The sequence below is a fragment of the Peromyscus californicus genome, unplaced genomic scaffold (assembly GCF_007827085.1).
Source record: "Peromyscus californicus insignis strain IS unplaced genomic scaffold, ASM782708v3 Scaffold_5__1_contigs__length_169319896, whole genome shotgun sequence".
In the NCBI taxonomy this organism is placed as follows: domain Eukaryota; kingdom Metazoa; phylum Chordata; class Mammalia; order Rodentia; family Cricetidae; genus Peromyscus; species Peromyscus californicus.
Genome location: NW_026294573.1, coordinates 49,544,021 through 49,569,748, shown reverse-complemented (window position 1 = coordinate 49,569,748; position 25,728 = coordinate 49,544,021). Strand labels below are relative to the sequence as shown.

The 25,728-nt window shown below is 40.3% G+C and overlaps 1 protein-coding gene across 3 annotated transcripts in view; it reads left to right on the top strand.

Moving 5' to 3' along the window:
- Positions 1 to 25,728, top strand: part of Pde4b (phosphodiesterase 4B) — a 540,007-nt gene that overhangs the window by 75,768 nt on the left and 438,511 nt on the right. For all 3 annotated transcript variants that reach the window (XM_052715738.1, XM_052715744.1, XM_052715742.1), the window contains exons 2-3: positions 13,935 to 14,047; positions 23,335 to 23,573. In XM_052715738.1, the coding sequence (XP_052571698.1) occupies positions 14,003 to 14,047; positions 23,335 to 23,573 (284 nt within the window). In that variant the 5' untranslated portion in view covers positions 13,935 to 14,002. The remainder of the gene's footprint in view (positions 1 to 13,934; positions 14,048 to 23,334; positions 23,574 to 25,728) is intronic.

Here is a 25,728-nt window from a genome sequence, read left to right as displayed (position 1 = left end):
TCTGTCTTTCTGTCTGTCTGTCTCTCTTACACACACACACACACACACACACACACACACACACACACTTTAATGGCAACCTGCTTGGCTAATAACTTCTTCTCACGACAGTATTTTCCATATAACATTTTTTGTCTTTCCTTTGTTTATTCCTGTGTTTCCTCACTTTTTTCTGTTTGTTTCTTTGTGTATGTATTGTATATTGTGTCTGTTCTGTTTTGATTATTACTCATTGATTAAAGTGAGTTTTTTCTTAAAGCTGTATTTGTTGGTGGTTTGTATGGGAATGGGGCCATGGCATGTCCTAGAAATAAAAGAACAATATTTCTTAGGGGGCTGAGCATTCGAACCACTTATTTCAGGCTTTATTTCTTCTCAGCTAACCCAAATTGGTTCTGTAGGTTCGTTGACTTTGAAACCCCCATAGCAACACTCTAAAAAGATGCTGATTTCATCCTGTGTTCCTGTCCAATCAAGCATCTCTTATCTTCTTCCAGTGTTTCAAAGGCTGTAGTGACTTACTCCCTCTGTGCTCTGTTCTCTTCTCCATTTTTATTTTGCTTGACTTTTCTGTGTTGCAAACTCGGGTTCCCTCAAATTTCTTCTACCTTTTGCCTACTACTATTATCCTTTTCCTTTTTCTCTTCTCAGTCTTCTGATGAGCCTTTTAGTCCACTCACTGTGCATCATTCAAGTGTCCCCATCCTGCATGGAGACAGAAGAATCATTAGTTTGTGGCCAGCTTATATAGCAAGAGCTTACCTCAAAACACTAAAAAAAAAAAAAAAAGCAGGAAAAAGAGTGTGTAGCCAGACAGTTTAATTCTTTGTGTACAGTTACTCAAAAGCATCTCCCATTTCCCTTTTTTGTGCAACAAAGTCCTTATGGTTTAGTACTACCTTAAGATACCAGCATGCTGTGTTTCTTATTCATCCTTCTAAGTGTGTCCTCCCTTGCTCCCCATTCTACAGATCCTTTTCTTCAGAAGTCTACACGCTACATTTCACTCTCCTGACCACCAATGACATTGAATGTGTTTGTGGTATTTCTTCAGATTGGATTATTCTTCCAACTGTCTCAAACCCTCTTATGGTATCCACTCATCCCTTAGAACCTTCTACGATCTTCTTCAGTCAGTTCCTTCTCTGCTTTGTGTTCTCCATAATAAACAGGGTGGTTATTGCCTCTGCACCGTGTTGTAGTTCTTCCATAGGTACATCGTCTTCTGTTAGCAGTCTCTGTCAAATAATAAATTGTATTTATTGTTCATTATTTGTTAATGACTGTCTCATAAAGTTTAAGATTGAGAATATTGTCTTGTCTCCAGTTAAATATTAGAAGCTATGGTGAGAGGTCACTGAGTAAGCACAATGCAGATGTAGGTTCGAGAGCATGAATGTGGGTGTTCTCTATTAATGTACTTAGTGTAATGTTAAACTTAGCATGTTCAAAAATAATAATAGTGGTCATTATTATCTAGAAAAAGATAAAAAAGAATATATGATGCTTCCTGAGATCGAAAGTTCCCAAAGAATAAGCAGGAAAGACCTGTGTGACCTTGACATTCTGTAATTGATGTCTGATGACCTGTTGTAATATTTTTTATAAAGATCTATTTATTTATTCATATACAGTCTTTTGCCTGCATTTATGCCTGCACTCCAGAAGAGGGCACCAGATCTCATTATAGATGGTTGTGAGTTGCCATATGGTTGCTGGGAGTTGAACTCAGGACTTCTGGAAGAGCAGCCAGTGCTCTTAAACTTGGAGCCATCTTTCTAGCCTTGTTGTAATATTTTTTAAAAAGCATCTTGCATTCCTATTTTTAAATAATTTCTGCAACATTGCTAGTAGAACAATAGTAAATTCTTTTGTTTATATTGGCTGTCATAACTGACTCATATTTTAAAAAATTACAATTATTATTTGTGTGTGTGCATGAATGGATCTGTAGGTGTGTGTGTGTGTGTGTGTGTGTGTGTGTGTGTGTGCACTCGCACGCGTGCACGCATGCGTTTTGCACATGTACACTTGCAAATACCACAGTGCATATGTGCAGGTCAGGGTACAACTGGCAGGAGTCAGTTTTCTCCTACCATATGGGTCCAGGACATCAAACTCAGATACTTAGCAGCAAGTATCTTTACTCACTGAGCCATCTCCCTGGCCCAAATAATCTATTTTTAATAACAATCTGAAAAGCAGGAGGTTTTTTTGTGACCCAGGTAATATCCAGCTTTGTGGTAAAAGAGAGAAATAGGTATTGCGTCTCATCCATTAATTGTGGAGGAAGAATATTTGACAGCACCTTCATGGTTGGATAGTAATTTGTATTTTAAAAACATTCTTATAATCATCTATGAATAGGCTTATTCTGAAGGACTTGAAATTAATGTCATGTCAGCCATTATGTTATTTACTCATTTTTCAGTTCGTACTTTTGAAATGATTGTAATATTTACCTTGTCAAATTCACATTGACTACCTGTCCAGATCTCTGGAGCCTGCCTTTCTGTATTGTAAAGCATTTTTGACATTCTCTTGTAATAAGAAAATTCAGGGATAAATAGCCCCAAATAAGTTACCTAATGCTATGATATTTTAATGTTTTTAGGAGGGAAGTGGATCTGAAAGAGGGTATTTTTGTGTAGAGAAACTTAACTGAAGTAGTTGATGGATTGTAATCTGGCAGACAATTTTTATGAGGACCTACTGCTTGCAGAACTCTGGCAGGCAGCACTCACTGTTTTACTTCACAATAACCTTGAGATGGATGGCAACATCCTTATGTTTATGAATAAGGATACTGTTTCACAGAGCCAAGTAAATTACTGAATGCAGCATGGTTAGTACCTGACAGAGCTGTCTCAAGCCAGCATCTTCTAAACCCTCTTTCAGACAGCTTTCCTGTGTGTATTTCCTCCAGAAATACCTCTGCTCTCATCTTCCCCAAATCACACAACATTTGAACATTTTCTTATATTGATCACATATTATTATAGCAGCAGTAGGAATATAGAAAACAAATAATTGCTTTTCATTAATAGAAGTAAAGTTAGAGCAAATGCCTCATTAAAAACTGATTGATCTTTTACTGGTAACAAGATCAGAGAGATCTTGTTTGTATATGAGTAAATTCATCTCTCTACATCTTTCTGGAAAAGTTCCATTTGCCTTCCATGAACACAGTGCAGACTTGCCTTCTCTATGAAATCAGTCCTAGTCCTCATAGGTGCCTGTGGTATGACTGCATCTTGCACATGCCTCTGCAATAGAACTCTATCAGCTATTCCTCATTGACTCTACAGCCCTGGAGTAGAAAGCATTCCTTTCCAACTATGCACCCTCAGTATGTACATAGTACATAGCTCTCGGTAGTGCTCAGTAAATGTTTTGGGGTCATTTGAATGGATGATTGAATGCTTGAGTACACAAGTATTTTAACACAAAAAGGTTATTTGTCTTGAAGTTTTTTTTTTTTAAGGTTAGGATAATTCCTGATGTGAATAGCCTTTTAGAATTCAAAATAAAACAGCCGTTTAATTGAGGGCTAACAGTTACAGACATCGTAGTCTGTAGACCAAAGCCCAAACTGATGGGACTTTAGTTCTAATGTGTCAATAACTAGGTGAATGACAAGTCAACAGCTAAAGAACTCCATCTGTGCAATGAAGAAATCATCCGTGGCAGAAGTTGCACATGCTTCAGGAAATGAAGCTTGAACATCACTGCTGCAATGCATTTTGTGGATGGTTCTGTTCTGGTTTTCAGCTTTGCCATTTAAGTGGCAGAACCTCTCCCAGCTAAATAGTAAACAGAATTCTGGAATGAGTGCAGATCAGAACTGAGGTTCTTGATTGCTGATCCTCTTGACCTCTTACACCTGCTGTCTAGCTGGCTTCATTCCCAAAGTATCAAATATATAAAGTCAATACGCATTTGTATATATTGTCAATGCTCTGCCCAGTGTTGCACATCATTCTATTACTACTTCCCCTGTTCCTGCCATCTTCTAATTTTGCTTCTTTGGTTCATATGACCACTTAGATCTACATCCCCCAATTCTTTACCAGGGCTAGGGCAGAATGCTTGGCCCCAAATCAGTTGTCTTCTTTAAAGCATAGAGTAATCACCACCAGGGTTAATGTCTAATTAATTAAGTTAAACTGAAAAATATCATGTCATGGATTCATTTGAAGTCTTGGGGATTTTTTTCACATTTTTGTCATTTTTCTCATGGGAAATGTGTATTTTTATTTCTGAGAAAGGAAGACAGAAATTTTATGTGCTTGCTTAATTAAAGCAATTATAAATGTTATAATTTCTCATGTCAGTTTTTTTCCTAAGAATGGAAATTTTACATGTGTGTAGGGGTATATGTGTATGTGTATGTGAATGTGCATGTGTGTGTAGATTTAGGTATGGATGGGTACACATGTGTGTACAAGCATGTGTGGGCCAGAGGACAACTTTGGGTATCATTTCTCAGGGAATGTCCACCCTTTTGTTTTTGAGACAGTCTGTCTCTGGCCTAGAACTTGCCCAGTAGGCTAGGCTGACTGGCCAGGGAACCTCAGGGATCTGCTTGCCTCTGTCTCTCAAGTGCTGGGATTGCTAGTTTAGATCACCATACACAGTTTTTTTATACAGGCCTAGAACTCACACTTATGTCCTCAAGCAGCAAGCACTTTACCAGTTCAGCCATCTCCACTCCCCTCCCTCCTTCCTGCTCCTGCCCCCCTTCCTGGCCTCCTCTCCCCATCTCTCATTTTAAAACATCTGCTTTGTTTCTCGTTCTCAAATCCCATTTGTTTTCCCAGTCGTCATGCATGTCATCTCTGACCCGGCTTCCTTCTCTCTTCATTTCCCGAGCAGCAACAGCTGGTTTTGTCTACATAGGCGATGCCTGGTGTGAACCCTGCCAACCTCAGTGAGCTTGAGTGAGTCATTTGCCCTTTCTGTTCTTCAGCACTTTTAGCTTTAAAATTAGAGCTGCAGCTAGTGAGAATCATAAGACAACTCCGTTAGGGACGGGAGACAGTGCCTGTCACAAAGCCACTTACTCGCACCCCGTCACGGAGGTAAGAGTGTTGAGTATCTGTGAACTGTTGTTCACCAGGCATCTATCTTATGTTTCTGCGTTCTGCTTCAGCACTTCTAGAAGGAAGCACAGAGCTCATATTTAACCAATCAAATATCTATTGCTTGGCAGGGTGTCAGTTATTAACAGCACTTGATAGGTGCATCTGGGAGGCGTAAAACTGTGCATTCATAAAATAAGTACACAGTTGTGACACAGACTGTGAATGAGAAGAAGTGCTAACGTCATGTAACAGGAAAAGGAGTCCGTAAAGGCTTTACTGAAGGAAGAGCATCAAAGCCAAAGACGAACAAGCAAGTTAGGCAGGCAAAATCAGGGCAGCACTGGGCTGTAACAGGAGTGCCAAGAGAAGAAAGGCATGCTGGGTAAACTACAAATCTTTCTGACTAAAGATCAGTGAATTGAGGGAACCAGAACAGGAAGCGGAAGCCCCAGAAGCAAGCAGGGACCAGATCTCTAGGGGGTTGGATTATTGATCACGAAAGGTTTTCATTGTTCTTAAAATAACAGGGAATCATAAAGAGAATGCAAACCGGGGGTGAAGTAGAATGGATAACTCCAGAAAATGGATGTGGGAGGAGAAAGGTTTTTTCCCTCTGTTCTTTAGTCACAGTACTAAGTATTGTAGCCTCTTGGATGAAGCTGTTCTTCACAATGTTTGCCGGTAGAGCCGGCCTTCATTCATCTCTTCACCTAATAAGTCCGTTGTCCCGTCCTGACAGAGCTTCCCACATGCACTGTGACCCTGACCCATGCCAAGGACATAGTACTGTGGAACGGATACTCATCGGTTCTTTGCTTCTGAAACTAGACAGGGGGCTTCCTAAGGTCAAAGGCTGGGTCGTATTCATCTTTGTACTGCAGAATCTGGTGAGTTTCAGCCACTTGTTGGAATCTCCTTTGTGTTTTGTGTTAGGAGGAGCTAATAGAAAAGGAAGTGCTCAGGTTCTTGCTGGATGGAAATGTGGACCTCGTGTCACGAGTACCATTTAACCACTCACATTTCTGTTGAAAGTTGGTGAAATCTATGGGCATTCAAGAACAGCTCTGAGAGACTTATAATCATCACTGAATGGCTCTGGGAGCAGCACTAGATTTAAATTGTGACACAAGCAGGGAGATGCTTAGTGGAATGAATTTTTTTTTTAGTGGTTATATTTGGCTTTTCATCTGTTTGTGTACCTTCTGTGGATCTTTTTAGGAAGCACTAGAAATTCTGTAATTCTTCCTTCACCAAATCTTCACTTAGGCACCGTGAGGACTAAGAGGTGAAAAGCCTCAGATGCTGTGAGGTCTTGTAACATCATTGTTCATTGTTTTGTATGCAGGCATTTGGATCTGGAATGTCTCCTGAAGACCCCCACAGTAAAGGCTTCCTTCCCAGCCCACAGTATTATTAGGAGGCAGTAGAACCTTTAAAAGATAGGACCCAAGCAGAGGAAGGTATGGCAAAGAGGCTGTACCTAGGAGAGGATACTGGGACTCTGTTTCCCCACACTTGCCTTCTGTCCATCCTGAAGTGAACACACATGCTACTATGGCACTACCAGGATCAAGTGACGTGAACTAAAAATATCAGATTGTGAGGCAAAATAAAGCGTTCCTTCTTCCAAGGTGTTTTATGTGTCTTGTCACGGTGATAGAATTTAAACAAGAAACTGATACCAAGAAGTGAGCCCACTATTGCTGTCACATCAGCCTAAACGGTTCAGAAGCCTTTGGGATCGGTTTACCTGAAGAAGATAAAAAACTTTGGAGAAGTAGGCCGGAGAAAGCTTGGAGTATTAGAAGTGGCATTTCACAGGCAGTTCTGGCAGGAGTTTAGGATGTTGTTAAGCCTGTGGACAGTGAGGGCGGTGCTGATGTGGCTTTGGAAGGAAATGAAGACCACGGAGGACTGGGATAGACATCAGCATGTGTAAACTTCAGCAAAGACTTGGCCGCATGTGGTGCATGTTCTGAAAGTTTGTGTGACGTTGAACCTAAAAGTTGCAGACCAATTAATGGAGAGACAATTTCAGGCAGCACAGTGTTGTCGGTGGCGTGGATCAGTTGCTGGCTTCTTTAAGTCAGATTCACAGTGAGAATCGGGAATAAGAAAGCAAGCAGATGGGTTTGAAAAACTTGCAGTTTTAAATAAAACTAAATAGAAACCTTACAGTACAAATGTATTTAAATTTACAGCCAAAGGGAGTATGATTAATGGCCTTAAAAAGAAATATCCTGCATTTTGCTGGTACAGCTTATGAGGTACCTTGAAAGTGCTGCAGGAATTTCCAGGATTTCACCCAGTACAAGCTCAGAACTTGCAAGGTATAAACTCACTGCAAAGGCTTTCCCGTGAAAAGCTAGCTCTTGTGTGCCTTGTTTCCACAGATGCACAGGGAATTATTGTTCCTGGACTTTGCTTTCCTGTTTTTAGATTTAGTGGAACTCAGAGGCCACCGTATCTGTGGTGTAAGCACAGGTCATGCAGCAGCAGACCATGACCTTCTCCCCATGATGCTGGCATGGTGGTTCTCAGGCACACAGAATGTAGGAGTCCATGGGTCGTGGAGGTGTTAAAGGTAGAATATGTGACAGGGTGGAAGTCCCTACTAACAGTCCAGGACAAAGTGACATGTGAAGGTCTGAGTTTGAGGCAAGTGCTGCAGTGACACTTTCAGAGAGAGAGAGAGAGAGAGAGGCAGAGAGAGAGACAGAGAGACAGAGAGAGAGGTCAAGCAAATGGAACACCTGAGAGAAACTGCAGGTAATAAACAGGGCTAGTCCCAGAGTGCATGTGGGCTTCAGCCAACTAGGCCATAGGATACTCACGCCATGCTACCATTTGCCCTGGATGGTAGACACTGAGCTTGGTTTAAAATTTCTTGTGCTAAGTTTTGGGCCTGCTTTCCCTCTGCATTCCTACTCTTCCCCCCTTGGAATGGAAATTTTTTTCCATTCCACTGTTTGTTGGAATTATGTAAATTATTTTTATTGGGGCTTCTAGCTGAGTCACCTTGAGTCTCAGAGAAGAGTTTGGACTTGGGCATATGAGTGATGCTAGAACTGTTAAAACTTAGGGGCCTCTGGGAGATGCTTGGGCAACACATATTTCAATGTGAGATAGAGATGGACCTTTGAGGGAAAATGACAGAATGCTATAGTTTGGATCTGAACTGTTACCCAAAGGCTCAGGTGTTAAAAGCTTGGTCTCCAGCCTATGACACTACTGGGAGATGATGGAATCATCAAGAGGTAGGAACCAGTTAGAGGATGCTGTGCCATTCTAGGTGTGCCGATGACTGGAAGACTGAGATCCCAGCCCTTTCCTCTCTCTCTTTGTATCCTGACCACAGTGAGATTAACATACATCTTCCACCAAGTGCCTGCCATGATGTCTTAAGGTACTGTAGTTTCAAAGTAATGTGACCATGTGACAACAGGATTCAAACCTCCGAAACTGTAAGCCAACATAACTCCTCTTTAAAAGTTGTTTACCCCAGGCATCCTGTTACAGAAGAAAACTGACTAAATGATAGAGTTAGAGGTTCTTTGTTTTTTAACCTGTGTAGCTAAGAAACAGTTTGTATCACTGTATTATTTTAATATATAAAATATTAACAAACGGTATCAGCTTTTTTTACAGAATAGAGAAAAAAAAAAACAATCCCTTAAGACTGTCCTGCTTAGCATTTCCTGCAGAGAAAATTCTCTAAGAAATCCATTAAACATAATTGATGCAAAGAGAAACATGGAATCAATGAGTCACTTTATGTCCTGTTATTCCTGGAAATTAACATCCATCCAAATAAATTATATACTAAAAATTCTTTCTTATGTTACCATGGGCATTGATCTTTAGGCTTGAACCCTACTAGTAATTTACAAAAAAAAAAAACCCATTTTACAGCAGGATTTGCTCTCAAGTGTTTGTTCATGAGATGGGCTTGCTCAGAACAGCAGTTAGCGCAGCTTCTTTGCTTCTGGATAGCATTCAAACACGCCATTATCTGTGCTGCTAATGACTTCCCAAGGCATTGCTAGTAGTTCCAGTTCTTATCTTAAGAATTTTCAGTGGTTTATCAAAAAAAATCCTTTATGGTTATTCCTAATTGAACAAAATTATTATATTCCAAAAAAAAAAAGAAAGAAAAGAAAAGAAAGAAGAAAATGCTTACTTCTAAGTAGGGAGTACATGTTGTAAGCTGTTGTAATTTTGAACTTTTTGTTGTTACTGTTTTGAGACGGGGTTTTGTTGTATAGACCTGGCTGGTCTGGAACTTACTAGAAGCTTAGCTGCTTTGAATTTTCTGTAATATTCTTGCCTCATCCGTGAGAGTGTTGACGTTATAGGAGCAAGACACCAGGACTGTCAAGGATTCACATTCTGTGTAAATTTTTCTCAAATTTGATTACTCCCTGTTACAATGGCATCATCTCACGTCAACCACTCATAAGAGAAAGCACATTTGTCTGTTGGTTTGTCTCTGCCACAGTCACCTGGAAAGCAGCAGTAATCAGACACAATAGCTCCAGAATGTAGATGCCAACTCAAAGGAGGATCTTAGTGCAAATTTAGCCAGAGCTACTATTGGAGGGCTGGTTTTATAATCTCTACTTATTTCCACTAATTACTAGGAATTCTATCAGATTCATAAAGTTTATAGTTATTATACCCAAAATCTTTTGTCTGCTAATTGAGACCAATGGCCTCACGTTTAGTAAATGAGTGTTTCTAGAAGGACTTAGAGATGGGGGTGAAGATGGGTATTCAGGCCTTTTTGTGCCCCGTGTTCTTTCCCCCATTCATACTATGTTAGATGTCAGCCCAAACTGAAAACTTATTTTTTTTTTTTGAGCTAGACTTCATGCCAATTATTTTCTAAAGCTTTTTTCTTGTTGTTTGAGACAGGAGTTCATGATGTAGCCCAGGCTGGCTTGCCTTGAAATTGGTATGAAGCTGAGACTGGCCTTGAATTCTTGATCATCTTGTCTCCACTTTCCAAGTGTTGGCTGGGATTGCAGGCCTGTGCCACCACAATTGCACAAATTCCTTTTTAATTTTGGTTTAAGTGTTTTGCTTTTTATGAAGCACATAGTGGTCTGTTTATTGAGACATAAATGTCACAATGGAAGAATAATTTCTTTTTTTTTTTTTTTTTTGGTTTTTTTTGAGACAGGGTTTCTCCGTGTAGCTTTATGCCTTTCCTGGAACTCACTTGGTAGCCCAGGTTGGCCTCGAACTCACAGAGATCCGCCTGGTGCTGGGATTAAAGGCGTGAGCCACCACCGCCCGGCTGCAGAATAATTTCAAATGAAGATAATCCAGCCCGTTATTTATACTATTTACTGTAAGTCCAAGGCATGTAAAAATTTCAGTATCTTTCCAAATCGTCCCCTTTTGTTATTACACTATGAAACATATGAAAGTATTCAAAACTGATCACTTTAACTTTAATTCACAACATTGGCCACAATAAAAACATAAAGCATCACTTCATGTGTTCCACTTTGAAATGCTGTTAGCAAGATCCAGTCAGCTTACCATGAGAGGTGAATGGGCTTGCTTTGACTTATTTAGACATTGTTATTAGTATGTATCAATTGCAAGAAACAATGGCTTTCACTGAGACAAGAAGGTGGGAATCATACATGCCATATTGCTGTTGGGTGTGGGTGTCAGTTACTGCCCAGTTAGGCTGACAGAGTTTGAAAATGAGTCCATATAAGCATCCTTGGATCACTTTGACATTTTGACTTCCATCACCTTCTCTTATCTCCCTTTCTCCCACATCCCCTTCCTCTTCCCATGTAGTCCTTCTTTTACTTTTATGTCTTATTTATTTATTTTTCTAGATTCCACATCTGAGGGAAAACATGCTTAGAACTAGAATTTTGGCCCTAACCAGTAGAATGTCTGACTTTGGGCAAGCTCTGTTACTGAGGCCTGATTTCTTCACTGGCGATAAATGTGCTTGCTTCACTGGACGCTTCACCTGAGATCCCTGGAGTCATGTACATGCGTGGTGAAGCTGGTGGAGGGGGAACATCACACTGTGTCATCCTGGTTGAAAGGCAATAGACACTGACACTCAGCCGTAGACTATTTGTGTCCTTACATCTCTCAGGATTCCAGAACAGAATCAAAACCACTGCGGGCCAGGCAGGACACAGGAAAACTTTCAGCTACAGTGGACCAAGACAGTCAGATGAGGAACATGCACAGAGACATCTCTCTCCTATTTGCCTTTTTAAAAAATGTAACAGATTTTGGCTTGTTTGTAATTTGGTAAACTGCCATGTAATTTGCAATCTTGCTCTTTTTCCTTGCTAGGATGAGTACATTGTTAAAGGTACACGAATTTGTACTCTAAACTCTGTCACTCAAATAATTCAAATACATAACGTATGTTTCCACGGTGAAGGCCTGACAAAAGTACTCTTGCTCCTCAAAAAGATTTAACAACATTTTCCTGAATCATTTTATCTTTCTATCTGTAAGTTTTCTTATTGTATTTACATTCATATATGCTACAATCTTGACATAATAAATTCTGATTTATCATCTATATACCTAATCTCATTAATCAATTTATTTTTATCAGTCACCTATCATCTAATGATTATCCATCTATCTTTCATCTATCTACTTTATCTATCATGCTTCTATTATCTATATGTCTATCTATCTATTACCTATCAATCAACCTATCTATCATCTCATCTATCCATGAATCTATTTACCTTTCATATATCATGCTCCTGGGGGTTCCTTTACATTTTGAACACTTTATTATTCTGCACTATCTCCATTAAGCATATTCTTCTCATCCTGCAACATCAAGAAAACCACCTGTAACCCGCATCTAGTTCCTACTGTTAGCATTTTACATGCCCCTTAGCATTCTTTGCTGTGTTAACATTTTCACAGACTTTGACTTATTGAGTATGAACAAGTCCTCTATCCCACACTTAGGCCTAAATTGAACTAATGTTTTAGCTTAGGAGTATGAGTTTTTGTTTGTTTCTGATAAGCCCTGTAGGACTATCAGATAGACTAAAACTCCACGATGCCAAGATCTTTACTTACCTACTTTTGTTCAGCTTTAAGCTTCCTTATAATCAAACTATAAATTTCTGCCTGCTGCTGTTCGGACTGCATGAAAGAAGCATAGTATTTATTTATTTATTGCTGTAGACAGAGAGAATTCTTTTCCTCAGCATATTGAATCAAATACCTAAGTGTCTGTAGGGTTTCCTCTTTTACACACCTACACAGGCAAAGCTCCTCTCTCCCCCCATTTCTATCTGTAGCATCAGTTTCACTGCCAATTCCTGCATAATATAGTCAAATTATGTGTTAGGAATTCAACCCTGGTTTCCTGGGTGACTGTACAATGCCACTGCTTAGTATTCCTACTCACGTAGCTGCAGTCTTATCATGCTTTTAATCTATGTGTATCTTCATGGTAGACAAGCCAAATTTTCACATCCAGCATATATTAAGAGATGAAATGTATAGAATGAAAAACAGACAGGAGTTGTTGAGCTCAGCAACAATACAAAATATTTTGAAGCAAAAATCTCATGATGGGTACTTCCTAGGCTCCTTTTCTTTCTCTCTTCCTTCCTTCCTCCCTTCCTCCCTTCCTTCCTTCCTTCCTTCCTTCCTTTTGTTTTTAAACACATCTGCTTCCAGTTATGTTCTGCAGATTCAGAATTCCTTGCATTCTTTTGTCATTTTCTCTATGACTGGACTTTATATTCATGCCTCTTTCAGTAGTCTTTATAAGCCCTTGGCTGGTTTTCCTCTGGAGCTTACAGAATGTCATGCAGTGAATCATGTCTACCACAAATGGCCTGGTGTGACATAAGGCAGGAAGCTCCACTCTTTCCAAGTATTGTTTTCTGAAGTCACCTATCATGATTACTGCTTGTGTGATTTCCATATGAGGAGCTGAAAACTGGTGTAAAGATTGAGATAAGATTTCTTCCCTTAAGTGTACATTTCCTCCTGTACCTTAGTTTGTATTAGATTGCTTTTTTTTTTTTTTTTGGAAAGTACCAGGGAGTCATAGTCTTTAAATTCTGAATCTTACATTGCTTTGCTATTTTACTCAGGCCAAATAATTTTTCTGACATTCAGTTCTCTCATTAGGCAAAAAGGCATGAGCCAATCCTCTCTTCATCTCTGTCTGTCTGTCTGTCTGTCTGTCTCTCTCTGTCTGTCTGTCTCTGTCTGTCTGTCTCTCTCTCTCTGCCTCTCTCTCTCTCTGCCTCTCTCTCTCTGCCTCTCTCTCTCTGCCTCTCTCTCTCTCTCTCTCTTTCTCTCAAGCACTTTACCACTGAGCTGCCTCTCAATTCCCAAAACATGATAACAATGTTTTCTACCATACAGGAATAGCATGACTTATTTTGTGGGAAAGTACTTTTTGAATTATAAAGTCTTATACAGATATATACTATTGTTATTAATATTTTGAGACAAGGCTTTACCTTGTAGTTCAGGCTGGCCTAGAACCTCCTGCCTTATCCTTTGAGTGCTGGGATTACAGGTATGTACACCATATCTGGTCATATTCTTCATAATCATTGGTTACCTGGGAGTATAATTGTTACCTCCTATTCTTATTCTCTTCTTATGAATATCTTTGTGCCAGTTTCTTGGCTTCTTGTATGCTTTCAGTCTCTCTTTTCAGAACATAAAGTTTAATTGGTTTCTAAATTGTAGTACTTGCTTGTATATGTGCACTGTACACATCCTGTGTTAGCTGAAGGAATGTGTCACATGCTTTTATTTAGCTATAGATACAGAGCTGAATTTTCATTTGTGTTTTTCATCCCCTAGATCTAATCAGCAGTCAGCAAAGCTGCACTGAACAGCAGAAGTCCCCAGAGGAGCCGTTTCCCACAGCTATGATGAAGAAGAGCAGGAGTGTGATGGCAGTAACTGCAGATGATGTAAGCAGTGGCAGGGACAGCTGCCACATCCCTGCACTTTGTTCAGTGAATAAGCTACTCCATAATTCCATGCAAAGGCAGAGAAGGGTGTTTCATACTATCACTGTGTGACTTCATGTTCTGATGACAAAGACATCCCCAGTCCCTGGACCCAGCACTCTGTGAAATGGATAGTAGGGATAATTCTATCACTGTGTGACTTCTTGTTCTGATGACAAAGACACTCCCAGTACCTGGACCCAGCACTCTGTGAAATGGATAGTAGGCATAATTCTCTTTTTGCCAGATGAGCTGATTCACCTTTCCACACTGTTCCACCATCCACCATTAATGACCTTTCCATCATGTGCAGCAAACTCCTGAAAGTCATTTCCTGTGGGAGGGTCATTAACACTAAGAAGGTTGTGTTTTGTACACACTCACTAGGCCTTGTGCTCACAAGTGTTCCTCAGACCAGCAACACAAACCTCACCTTGATGTTTATCAGAAATGCAGAGTTTCACGTCACATCTCAGACCTGCTAATCATACTGTTTAAAAACAATCCTAGAATGTCCATCATGGTTGAGACGCCCGACTCTAAGTCATTTGAAGTCTGTCAACATACAGTCTTCATGGCTTTGGTTCTTGTCAGCCGATATTGTTTACCTCCGTGCTTTCAACTGACCACTCATTTCATTGGTCTTTCATTGCATGTCCTTACCAAATTATTCTTTAAAATCGATATAAAATTATATATCACCAATCAGATTACAAAAGGAAAGTAGAGAGGAAAAGAGAAAAATAAGTGAATTCCTTGCTTTCTGTAAAAAGCTGGAGGAACAAGGAATTTGCTGTGGTATTATGACTCATTTTACCTTCAAATTCCTATTTGATAGATGGAAGAAAAGCCCATACAAGATTTTATTTCTAATTGGTGTAAAAATTGTATCTTGGGGGATTGCCCGGTTTTTCAGATGGCTCTCCATTCTTACTCTTCTTTTAACTACAAGGCTCCTGAGCAGAGTAGGGAACTCCACATTCAACTCTGTGATATCCAAAAGGGTTCACAGTGTAGTGTTGGCCTGGTCTCACGCTATCCTTTTCACCAGCCCCTCCTGTGGTGTGCTGCTCCTCTCCTTGGGTCTTTGGCTCTCAGTCACAAATGTAAATTTGCCTTTTACATTCCATTTCTAACACTGGTGATGAACGATTGTGTTTAGATGGCTATGCCCTGCTTAGAATGTCTACAGGGAAACTTCTGGAATGGAAAAATCTTTTTTTCTTAAAAAGAAATTTGGCAGTGCCCCTTAATACAATTTACGCACCATTCTGACTGATTTTTAGTATTCTGATTTGTTATAAAGGTTAAAGTGGAACAATGCTCGTTATTGATAGACAAACCATCTGTAATAGTTACTTTCCTTGTTTCGGCTGCAGAATGCCCAACAAAGCAACTTTAGGATGGAAGGATTTATTGTCACTAGTGATCATGGTGGGCAAGGATGGCATGATGGTGGGAGTTTGAAGCAGCTGGTCGCACTGTGTCCCTGGTCAGGAAACAGAGATGAAAGCTACTGATTAGCTAGTCCCGGCCCTTTTTTCAGTCCAGGGCTGCAACCCACAGAATGGTTCTTCCTGCTTTCCCAGGCGGGTCTTCCTCCCTCAGTCATTGTGATTCAGGTAGTTCCTCATAGACACACCCAGAGGTGTGCTTGCTGGATGATTCTAAGTCCTGTCAAGTTAACAATTGTCAACCATCACAACATCTTTTTCCTTTTGCGTTGTTATCTCTTAGGGAATGAGGGAAGTTACCACAGTCAAAAGAGGAGGAAATTTGCAAAAAAAAAAGCAGAAAAGAAGGCCATTAGTCATTTCCTATGAACCCCACCAGAACCACAGTAGGTAAATAGTACAAGGTTTTATGTGTCCAGAGTGGCAGTCCTTAACCACCTGTCACTAGCCTGGATGGCGTGAGCTATGAACAAGCTCCATGTCAGATTGTGAATCTATGTAATATAAATATTAATAATGAAAAATACTTCATCAATAATTTTTGTATAAAGTATATATTAAGATGGTAACACTTTAGATATATTAAACTATTTTGCTAAAGACAACTTTTATTTCCTTTGATTCTTTAAATATGACTCTCAGGAAATTAAAAATGACACATTTGAATTCCAAGCTGACCTCATTTCTGAAAGACAGTGCCAGCCAAGTCAACACTTCCCTCTTCCGCCCAGGCTCTCGGCCACAGCACATATCACATTGTGTTCCCCGGTCTCTCCTGTCTCACTGGAACAACAGAAGCTTATAGCTTATGTACCATACTCTTTAATTAAGCTTTTACACTAAAGTAAGACACAGATTGTTATATTTTAATTTATTTTAACTCATCAACTTTTTATTAAATGATTTAGATATCCACTCGATACCACATATACACTATATATACACATTGTGTGCCTAATATGGCTCTAGGTTCTCTAGGGAGAGTCAACAGTGAATAGTACAAGTTCTTGTTCACTTTGGCCTTACTTTCCAGAAGGAATGTGGAAATAAGTTAAATTACAAAACAAGCCCAGCTGTGATAGGGCTATTGTGAGAGCCAAAGTTACATTTTAAGTTTTGATTACTGTGCCTGAGAGACCCATGAAACAAAAATGCCTCTGATCTGCAAGCTCCTTGCCCAAGGACAGATAGTTCCTGAAATGCTGGAGGCTACTGTTTATGGGAGATAACAAGTCACATGTTTTTCACTCCCCTAAATAAGTTTGTTTGACCCATCTGTACCAGATGTGCTTGATCACATATGGGCAGGGGAGATTCACAGACTGGAAGTGCGTCAGGATATATGCTTGCCCCTGATTGGACCCGATGGGAAATACAATGAATTATGAGTTTTCCTTCTTAAGCCCTTGCCGTACTTGATTCTGGGCCATTTCCCAGGAACCTGGGTATGGATCTGGCCAGCGCCCATCTACCTGGCCAGTATTTTAATTAAAGCTTGCTTCAAATTTGCCTTAAACTGTGGTAGTGGTCTTATTCTCACTCGGTGGGATTAACACCATAAAGAAGCCAGTTGGGGGAGCAAAGAATGATTGTGTGTGAGAGCATTTATGGATGGACCGTGTGAGGAGAAGACAGGTAAGCAGTGAGGGAGTGAGCTGTAAAGATATTGGGGGAGAATTTTCGGTAAGAGGAGAACAGTAGGTGAAAAGACCTTTACTTCGGGCAAGACATTCTGCTTGGGGCTGGGGGAATACATGAAGGGATAACTACAAGTCTGTCTTTATACACTCAAAATGCACTAGACCTTCCACGGGTGACAGTAAGACTTGTGCATGTGTTCACTACTTTGTATTTGAAAATTGACTTCTGGAGATGAGATGTGCAATCTAAGAACGGAACATTGTGATTATGACTAAGGAGATTAAAGAGTAGGAGGGAGTTTCAGGTCCTAGGAGGAGGAAAGAAGGTTATGACTGAAGACTAAGAAGAGCCTGTAACTATGTGTACAGGTGAAAAAAGAGGGAAAGAGAATAACCTCACATACACACATAAATATGAATTATATAACACAGTTCATTGTGCATGGATCCATATACTGTGCACCTCTCTCTCTCTCTCTCTCTCTCTCACACACACACACACACACACACACACACACACATCTATGTGTGTGTATTAGAACCAAAAGTCAGACATCCACACACTGATGCCCAGTTGCAGTTTCATGTTTCTAATTATAGGCACGAAGACATTTCAAAGAAGAGGACACAATGAATATGAGTGGTTGCTCCAGACAAACTGTTCTTGTAATTGGTGATGACGGCTTATGATAAACCATATTTCTCAAAGACACACTCCTTATTATTGTCTCGTGGAACACCATGACATTTAGCTTTGATGGGGACCCTGAATGTCGCTTGGTGCTTTTCATAATCTCCATCTCTGATGTCATAAGTCCTTCAAAGCTGGCCAGTGGTATGGAGTGAGTCTGAATGGAAGCACAGTGTGTGTCCTGGGAAGACCTTACCCATGCATGAGTGCAGCTAGAGAATTGGAAAAACTACAAACCCTCCAAAATTGATGAAGCAGGTGACAGACCAAACACAAGGCAGCAGTGAAACTTTGCTGAGGCAGCACTGTGGCCACCCTGGGGTTGTCAGTAGTTCTGACTGGATTTTGAAATGAGACCAAGATAAAGATTAGTCCCTTGCCCTCTTCCCCGAAGACTTTGCAAATTTAGGTGCCTCCACTAAGGCTTTTCCTTTGTGATAACTTTTGTGATTATGCTGGTAAGAATAAGTAATTTTAAATAAGTAATTATTCAGGAATCTGAGGAGAATCCTAAAGCATTTATTTCTTCAGCATTATTCAGTCATAAGGTGAATTTAGAAAAGTATGAATTTTAAAAAGAAATACAAAATTGCGATTACCAATGATAACATTAAAATTAATGTCCTTCCCCCAAAGGTAGTTGATTCATGAGTAGCATTAGCACTGGTCAGAATTATGACGACTAAAAATAGGTAAATCAGGTATAAGTCACAAGTTTATCAATTGAGAAGTATCCAAATTCAACTTTGAGGTTGTTAATAATTTGGGTAGAAGAGCAGTCTATAAATTATAAGTGTAAATACAGAATTTGGGATAATTATAAATAGCTCTGCATATAATATTCTGAAAATAATACTGTTTTCAGCATTTAATTTAGTTCCTGAAAAGCTGTTTCATTATGGCTTTTTATGGTGATATGTTTTCACACTCACCAAGGGCTTCTAAAAACATTCTTTTTATTCAAGAGATGACTTCAAAACTGTAAAGTTTTAACTTGTTGGCAAGTTAGTGTGCATCCTAGTCTGTCTTTTATTGCTGTGATAAAGAGCATGACCAAAAACAAGTTGGAAAGGAAAGAGTTTATTTGGCTTTCATTTTCTGACCACAGCCTATCATGAAGAGAAATCAGAACAGGAACATGGAGGCAGGAACTGAAGGAGATGCCATGATGCAACATTGGTCACTGACTTGCTTTTGATGGCTTGATCGGCTGCTTTCTTATTCAAGCCAGGACCACCTGTCCAGAAGCAGCACCACCCACAGTGGACTGGGCTGTCCCACATCGATCAGTAATCAAGAAAAGGCTGTAGGCCCGTCTTATGAACCCATTTTTTTTTTCAATTGAGGTTTCCTCTTCCCAATGACCAGAGCTTGTGTCAGGTTGACTAAAAAACTAACCAGCACAATTGACTCCTTGTCAGCTTGGCACACGCATACACCACTACTAAACCATAACCTTTCTTGTTTATCTCCCCAAGGTCTCATATTAATGTCAATTAATGTCTCATAATAATGTCATTTTAATTTACAATTAAAATGTAAACCACATCCCAACTTTTAAAAGTTTCATGGCATTTAAAAAGTTCAGTCTCTTTAAAAATATCCAAGATCTCTCTGAAAATCAAATGTCTATCAGCTGTGGGTTCCTATAAAATAAAATAAAAAAGGTTTATACTTCTTATTCCAAGATGGAAAAAGCAGATCACTGCTGCAATCCAATCAAAGCAAAGTCAGCAGCCACAACTATAAATCAAATCCTGTATCTCGGAGTCTGGCATCTGTTATTTACTCAAGATCTTCTGGGCTCCCAAGGAACTGGGCACCTCCACTTTCGTGGCTCTGCCATCCACAGCACATACAACTTGTCTCAGTGGCTCAGGCTATCTCCATTCCACACCTGCTGCTATAGTGGTGGTCATCCCTCAGCCGTGACACCCCAACTATCCTGGGATCTCCACTTCAACACAGGATGTATGTCACCAAAAGCCTCTCCAGACCCTCCTGCCATGACTCCAGCCCTTCAATGTGGTGCCTCGTTCAGTCTCTCCCACAATCTTTAAATCTTAGGATTTCCATTGCAGCAGAGGTTGCACCCTCACCGGGTCTCTCCTGGCCTCTCATCGTGTCAAGGCTCAGCTACCCTCCAGGGTTTCTTCAACTCCGAAGCTCTCATGCCACCAAAACCAGTAAAACATGGAGACTCCAACACATTACTAAGTTCAACTGCCAGCATGAGAAGCAGTCTTGGCTCTCTTTGGACAGTCTGTGTGCTGACTCTAAAGAAAAACTCCCCAGGAGATTTCAACCCAGTGATGCTGGTCTCTTCTTACTCACAGCTGACTGGTTCTTCATCTCGAGCTAACCAGCATCAATTGTCCCAATGAAGCAAAGTTTTCATTCTCATTGTTTCTGTCTCTTGTTAATCACAGATGATTCTCCAACCCGAGTTGACCAGAAAAGCACAGATTCTTAATACAAAATATCACATGAACAGCCCCGATAGAGTGTTTGAGGGACTCTCAAACTTCCCTCTGAAGCTTCCAAGCCAGGCCTTCACCATCTTCATTATTTTCAGCATTCTTATCTTCCAAGCTCCCACAGAACAGCCTGTTAAGCTTGAAGAACTAATGACTTTTCTAGTCTAAAGTTCCAAACACTTCCACAGTCCTCCCCAAACTACATGGTCTGGACTAGTCTGGCACAGCAACACTCCATGATCCCAATACAAATTTCTATCCTAGCTTGCATTTCATTGCTGTGGTAAAGATCATAGTCAAAAGCAACTTGGGGAGAAAAGGGCTTATTGAGTTTACATGTTCTGATCACAGTCCGCTGTGAAGGGAAGTCAGGGCAGGAACTCAGGGTAAGAACCTGGAGTCGGGAGGGAACTGAAGCAGAGACCACAGAGAAATGCTGCTTCTTGGCTTTCTTCTATGCTTGTTCAACTTTCTTCTCCAACCAAGGATCACCAGCCCTAGGATGTCACTGTCCACAGTGGACTGAGCCCTTCCACATCAATCATTAATTAGGAAAATGCTCCACAGACTTGCCCACAGACCAATCTGACAGAGGTTCCCTCTTTCCAGTTGACCCTAGCCAGGGCTGAGTTCACAAAAACTTACCAGCCACAATGTGGAAAATGTTTTTGTGTGAGGTATGACTTTGTTATCTATCCAGTGGAAAGCATCAAGAATCCATTTAGTCCATTCACTGCTATCAAACCTGGTTGGTAATATTTCCTCTTTCTCAAAGAGAAAAATACTCTACACTTAACCAGAAAGCCCTGGTGTCTGGCAATTTAACTAAATGGTGTCTTCATTTCTTAACTTTGGGACAGTGTTTCTTATGTACAGTTGAGATTTTGCCTTCTAGAAAACTGTGATTTTTCTTTACATGCATATTTGATGCTGGACTATGATTTCTGGCCTTCAGTCTGTTCTTTCATATTCATCTTTAATCTTCACTAAGATTTTGTATATTCTGTCTCTTTAAGGAGTTTTAAAATATTTTAAGAAACATGTATACCAATCTCTCTCTCTCTCTCTCTCTCTCTCTCTCTCTCTCTCTCTCTCTCTCTCTCTCTCTCCCCCCCCCGCCCCCCCCATCTCTCTCACACACACACACACACACACACACACACACACACACACACACACACACACACACGCTCCCTGGATGCAGCAAGTACTAGAGCTACAATGTATGCAACTAATTATTAAGCATTAAACCTCATTCTGATGCATTCTAGTGCATTTCACTCTCTGGAAGATTCTAGATTGTGTCAATTTCCTGTCACCAAGTATTGGTCATATTGAATTTTAAATAGATGATATTTCAAAATTATGCATCAAATATTAGAAAAATGATAATATTCCATTTCTAGGTAGAGAAAGGGGAGCTCCTGAAAACTGCTACATCTTTTCTTGCCCAGGTGTGCCATTGGAATATGGCTTTATCTATTGGATCTGATGCCGTAGGCCTGAAACCTCAAACTTTCAGGGGGCTGGGGCAGAATGACACATTCAAGGCCAGCCTGGACTATGCATGGAATTCAAGAGTGGCCTGGGAAACTTAGTGAGACCTTATCTCAAAATACAAAGTCAGAAGAGACTGAAGAGGCTGGAGATACCGCTCATTGCTTAAGAGTGCTTGCTCCTCTTTAAGAGAGGACTCAAGTTTGATTCCCAGCACCCATATCAGGCCCCTCACAGCCGCCTGTAACTCCAGCTCCAGGGTATCCAATGTCCTCATCTGACCTCTTCTGGCAGCCCTCAACAGACACATATATATAAATAAAAATTAATAATTTAAAAAGAGATATTGGGGATATAGCATAGTGGTAGAGCACTTGTCTAGCATATCTGAGACCATATGATAACTTCCTGAACCAAGAGAAGAATCAAGACGATGGTCTTGTATAGACCAAACGTGTAAATGTTAAACAACAGGACAGAGATCTGTGACATGAGAGGCCTTCTTAAGTAGCACAGCGTGAGACTATGCTAATGTGCGTCATATATTTGCTGAAACTCCAGGTAATATTTTGGCGTGACCAGTGTTTTCAGGAGCACAGAATTCGCATCAGTTGAGCAGCCTTGGCCTAATGACAGGATCTTCATTAGAAGAGTAAAAGCACGAGCTTTTGAACTTCTGGTTGATCTGAGCAGCCATTGTAATGTGGCAACATTATCCATTTTTGGGTTACTGAGAACAGTGCACCAGGCAGACACTCATTTGGGATTTCCACTCCCAGCAGTACCAGGAACCATACTCACACAGAGGAATGGGAGGCATGAGAGACTCTTACTTGTTATCAGAATGCTTCTGTCCTTTATCTTGTATTCCATTCATGGCAGCATTCAGCACAGACGTGAATAGGGCTCTTCAGGATCGGATGATGTGTATCTTCTATCTGAACTCTTGTATAATTCAGTAATAGCAAAACAGCAACATTACCAGCCATGAGGTTTATATAGAGGAACAGGGACAACCAGCCGACTCCAATTAACAACACTCTTATATCTTAACACAGAAAATAATTTTTGCTTTAAAACACTGAATTTAGCAAACTTTATCATTTTAACAAATTGAGAGAGAGAAGAGAGAGAGAGAGAGAGAGAGAGAGAGAGAGAGAGAGAGAGAGAGAGAGAGAGAGAGAAATAAGAAAGAAACCTTCAATCCATATGTTGCTCCTGGTAAAGTTTACCTTTGAATCTAAAGATCTCTAGGAATGTACAATGGATAGGTTTGTACTGAAAGATAGAAACCAGCCCCTCCCCACCCCCTCCCCATCTTGCTTGTTGTCTCGCAGGCTTTTGGCATTGATTTCAGAATCTGATTGTGAGATAATGAATCCGGGCTTCCTCAGTGACAGCTGGATCATTTGGGCTGTTATTTAACTCTGTCATTTAGACGTTTGAGTTTCACCCTTTTTCTTGTTTTCTTTCTCTTTGTCTCCTCCAGAATGTTAAGGACTATTTTGAATGTAGCTTGAGTAAATCCTACAGTTCTTCCAGTTACACCCTTGGAATTGACCTCTGGAGAGGCAGGAGGTGCTGTTCAGGAAACTTGCAGCTGCCGCCATTGTCCCAGAGGCAGAGCGAAAGGGCAAGGACCCCTGAGGGAGATGGCATTTCCAGGCCAACCACTCTGCCTTTGACAACACTTCCCAGCATTGCTATAACCACTGTGAGCCAGGAGTGGTGAGTAGCCTCAAAAGCCAATGGCAATTGTAAATCTTATTTTCCAATTATTTCTAATACAATTGTGTTGTTAAAACAGCAGTTGATGTCTGTGGAAAAACAAGACTGTTGACTTCTTGAGAGCTTTTTTCCCCTTGGGTAGCAGCGTGAAAAAACTCTTAAACAATGGCAAGAGCTTCTGCTTCTTAAGATGGGAAGGAGAGTGCCTTACCTAGAGCCCATGGAGGAGAGAATGGGATGCATTTGTAACACTGTCAAATGTAAAGCAAACTTACAGTCTGTGATCTATTTGTTTCACTAAAAATCTGTTCAGTGTGTGCTGATACTCGAAACTTCAGGTCTCACAACCGGCAGTGTGAAAGGGCTCACCCAACAATCTGTGTGTGGCAGAAAAGATAATCCAGCATTGCAAGGAAAGGTGGGCTTGAATCTGTAGGATCACCAGGTTCCATCTCCTCCTCATCTGAGTTCACCTCATAGCCATCACTGTGATAGCTGTTCATTGAGAACTCGAGGGGACAAGTGGTTCTGCAGTTTTCTTAGCCACATAACTCCGACATTAATTGTGTTGATGCTTCTGCATAACTGCAGATTTAGAATCTTGAAGCCTTTGAGATTTACTTTTCAGTACCTTGACAAGCTGTATGTGTTGTTAACTACTAAAACACTTCCATATCAGTTAACAAGGATGTATTTCCTGAGCTACCAAGTTTCCCTTTATCATCCCAGAGTCTTCCTCAGAAGTCCACTGAGGTCATCATCCATCACTGGCAGTGGCTAGTTATGGTCTATAGGTAACATTTAGCAGTTTGAATAACAGAATATACAAAATGTACCACATAAAATGTGTTTAACTCAGGAAATTTAAACAACTGTAGAACTGCCTTTTTCTTAGAAGTATCAAAGTTTGACTCTTAGTTTGGAAAATGCTTACTTATCTAAGTTCAGTAGCTTTGTTTGTAACAATAAAAAGAGATATGATACATAACTCATAGGCTATTGAAAGGATTAAATTGGTTACTCAATATATGAAACTTAGGAGAAAATATTTATTAGGTAGCCAGCAAAGTTTAGTTTTTCTCCTCTTGATCATTAGTCAATAAAACCTTTTGAAAAATAGAAACCAGATATTATTTGGGTGTGCAATGTCCCCTGTACACTGGTGTTTGAACACTTGGTACCCAGTTGATAATGCTGGCTAGGAAGGTTGGGGAATCTTTAGGAGTTATACTCTTGCTGGGGAAAGTGAGTGACTGGGTTGGGCCTTGATGTTTGGTAGCCCAGTGCCTCTTCTTACACATTACATGGTACCTAACTGTAGATGCAATGCAATGTGACCAGGTATCTCATGATTCTGCCACCATACCCTCCCAGGCCCATGATGAACTGCATCTTTTCTTTAGCTGTAAAAGAACACACCCTTCCTCCCTTACATTATTTCTTTTTAAATATCTGGTCACAATAATGGAGCAAGAAACTAGTACAGAAAATCAGTACCAAGAACTGAGGCTGTTGCTGTGGCAACCCTGACCATTTGATTCTCAGGCCTTTGAAACAGGTTTGCCGAATGAATGTGGAATTGTGGGCTAGTGAAGCCCTAGAAACAGTGCAAGCAGAACTTAACAGGTCATTCTGGCAGGATTTCAGAGGTCCAGAATGCCTAGAGACTTGCAGACAGTGAAGGTCCATCTCATGAGGTCTCAGAGGGAAACACACCCTACAGGGAAATGGGAAGTGGGCTAGAAGGCTATTAAATCCTATTAAATTCTGGCAAAGAATCTACTTGTGTTCTGAGAACTTGAGTGAGGCTAAACTCTAAAGTGATGTACTTTATATAGGGTTGAGGCACCATGGGCTTTTCTCTGTCTTCTTTGGCATGTCTAATGGTGGTGTCCTTGTTTATTTCACTTTTGGGCAGTCATGTATGTGAGACTTTCTAGGTATAGATTCTCACAAAGAACTGAAGTTAACTGAGGAAAGCTTGGAGCAGGAGACGAGCTCTTTTCAGGGAAGATCACACCAATTTGTTGTCGAGTACCAAATGGTCAGCCCTGAAGACATACATGCAAGTAACATTAATGGACTGAGCGGGTTATATTTAGGAATATATATTTATATACATAAACATATATGCATGCAATAACAATTAATGAAA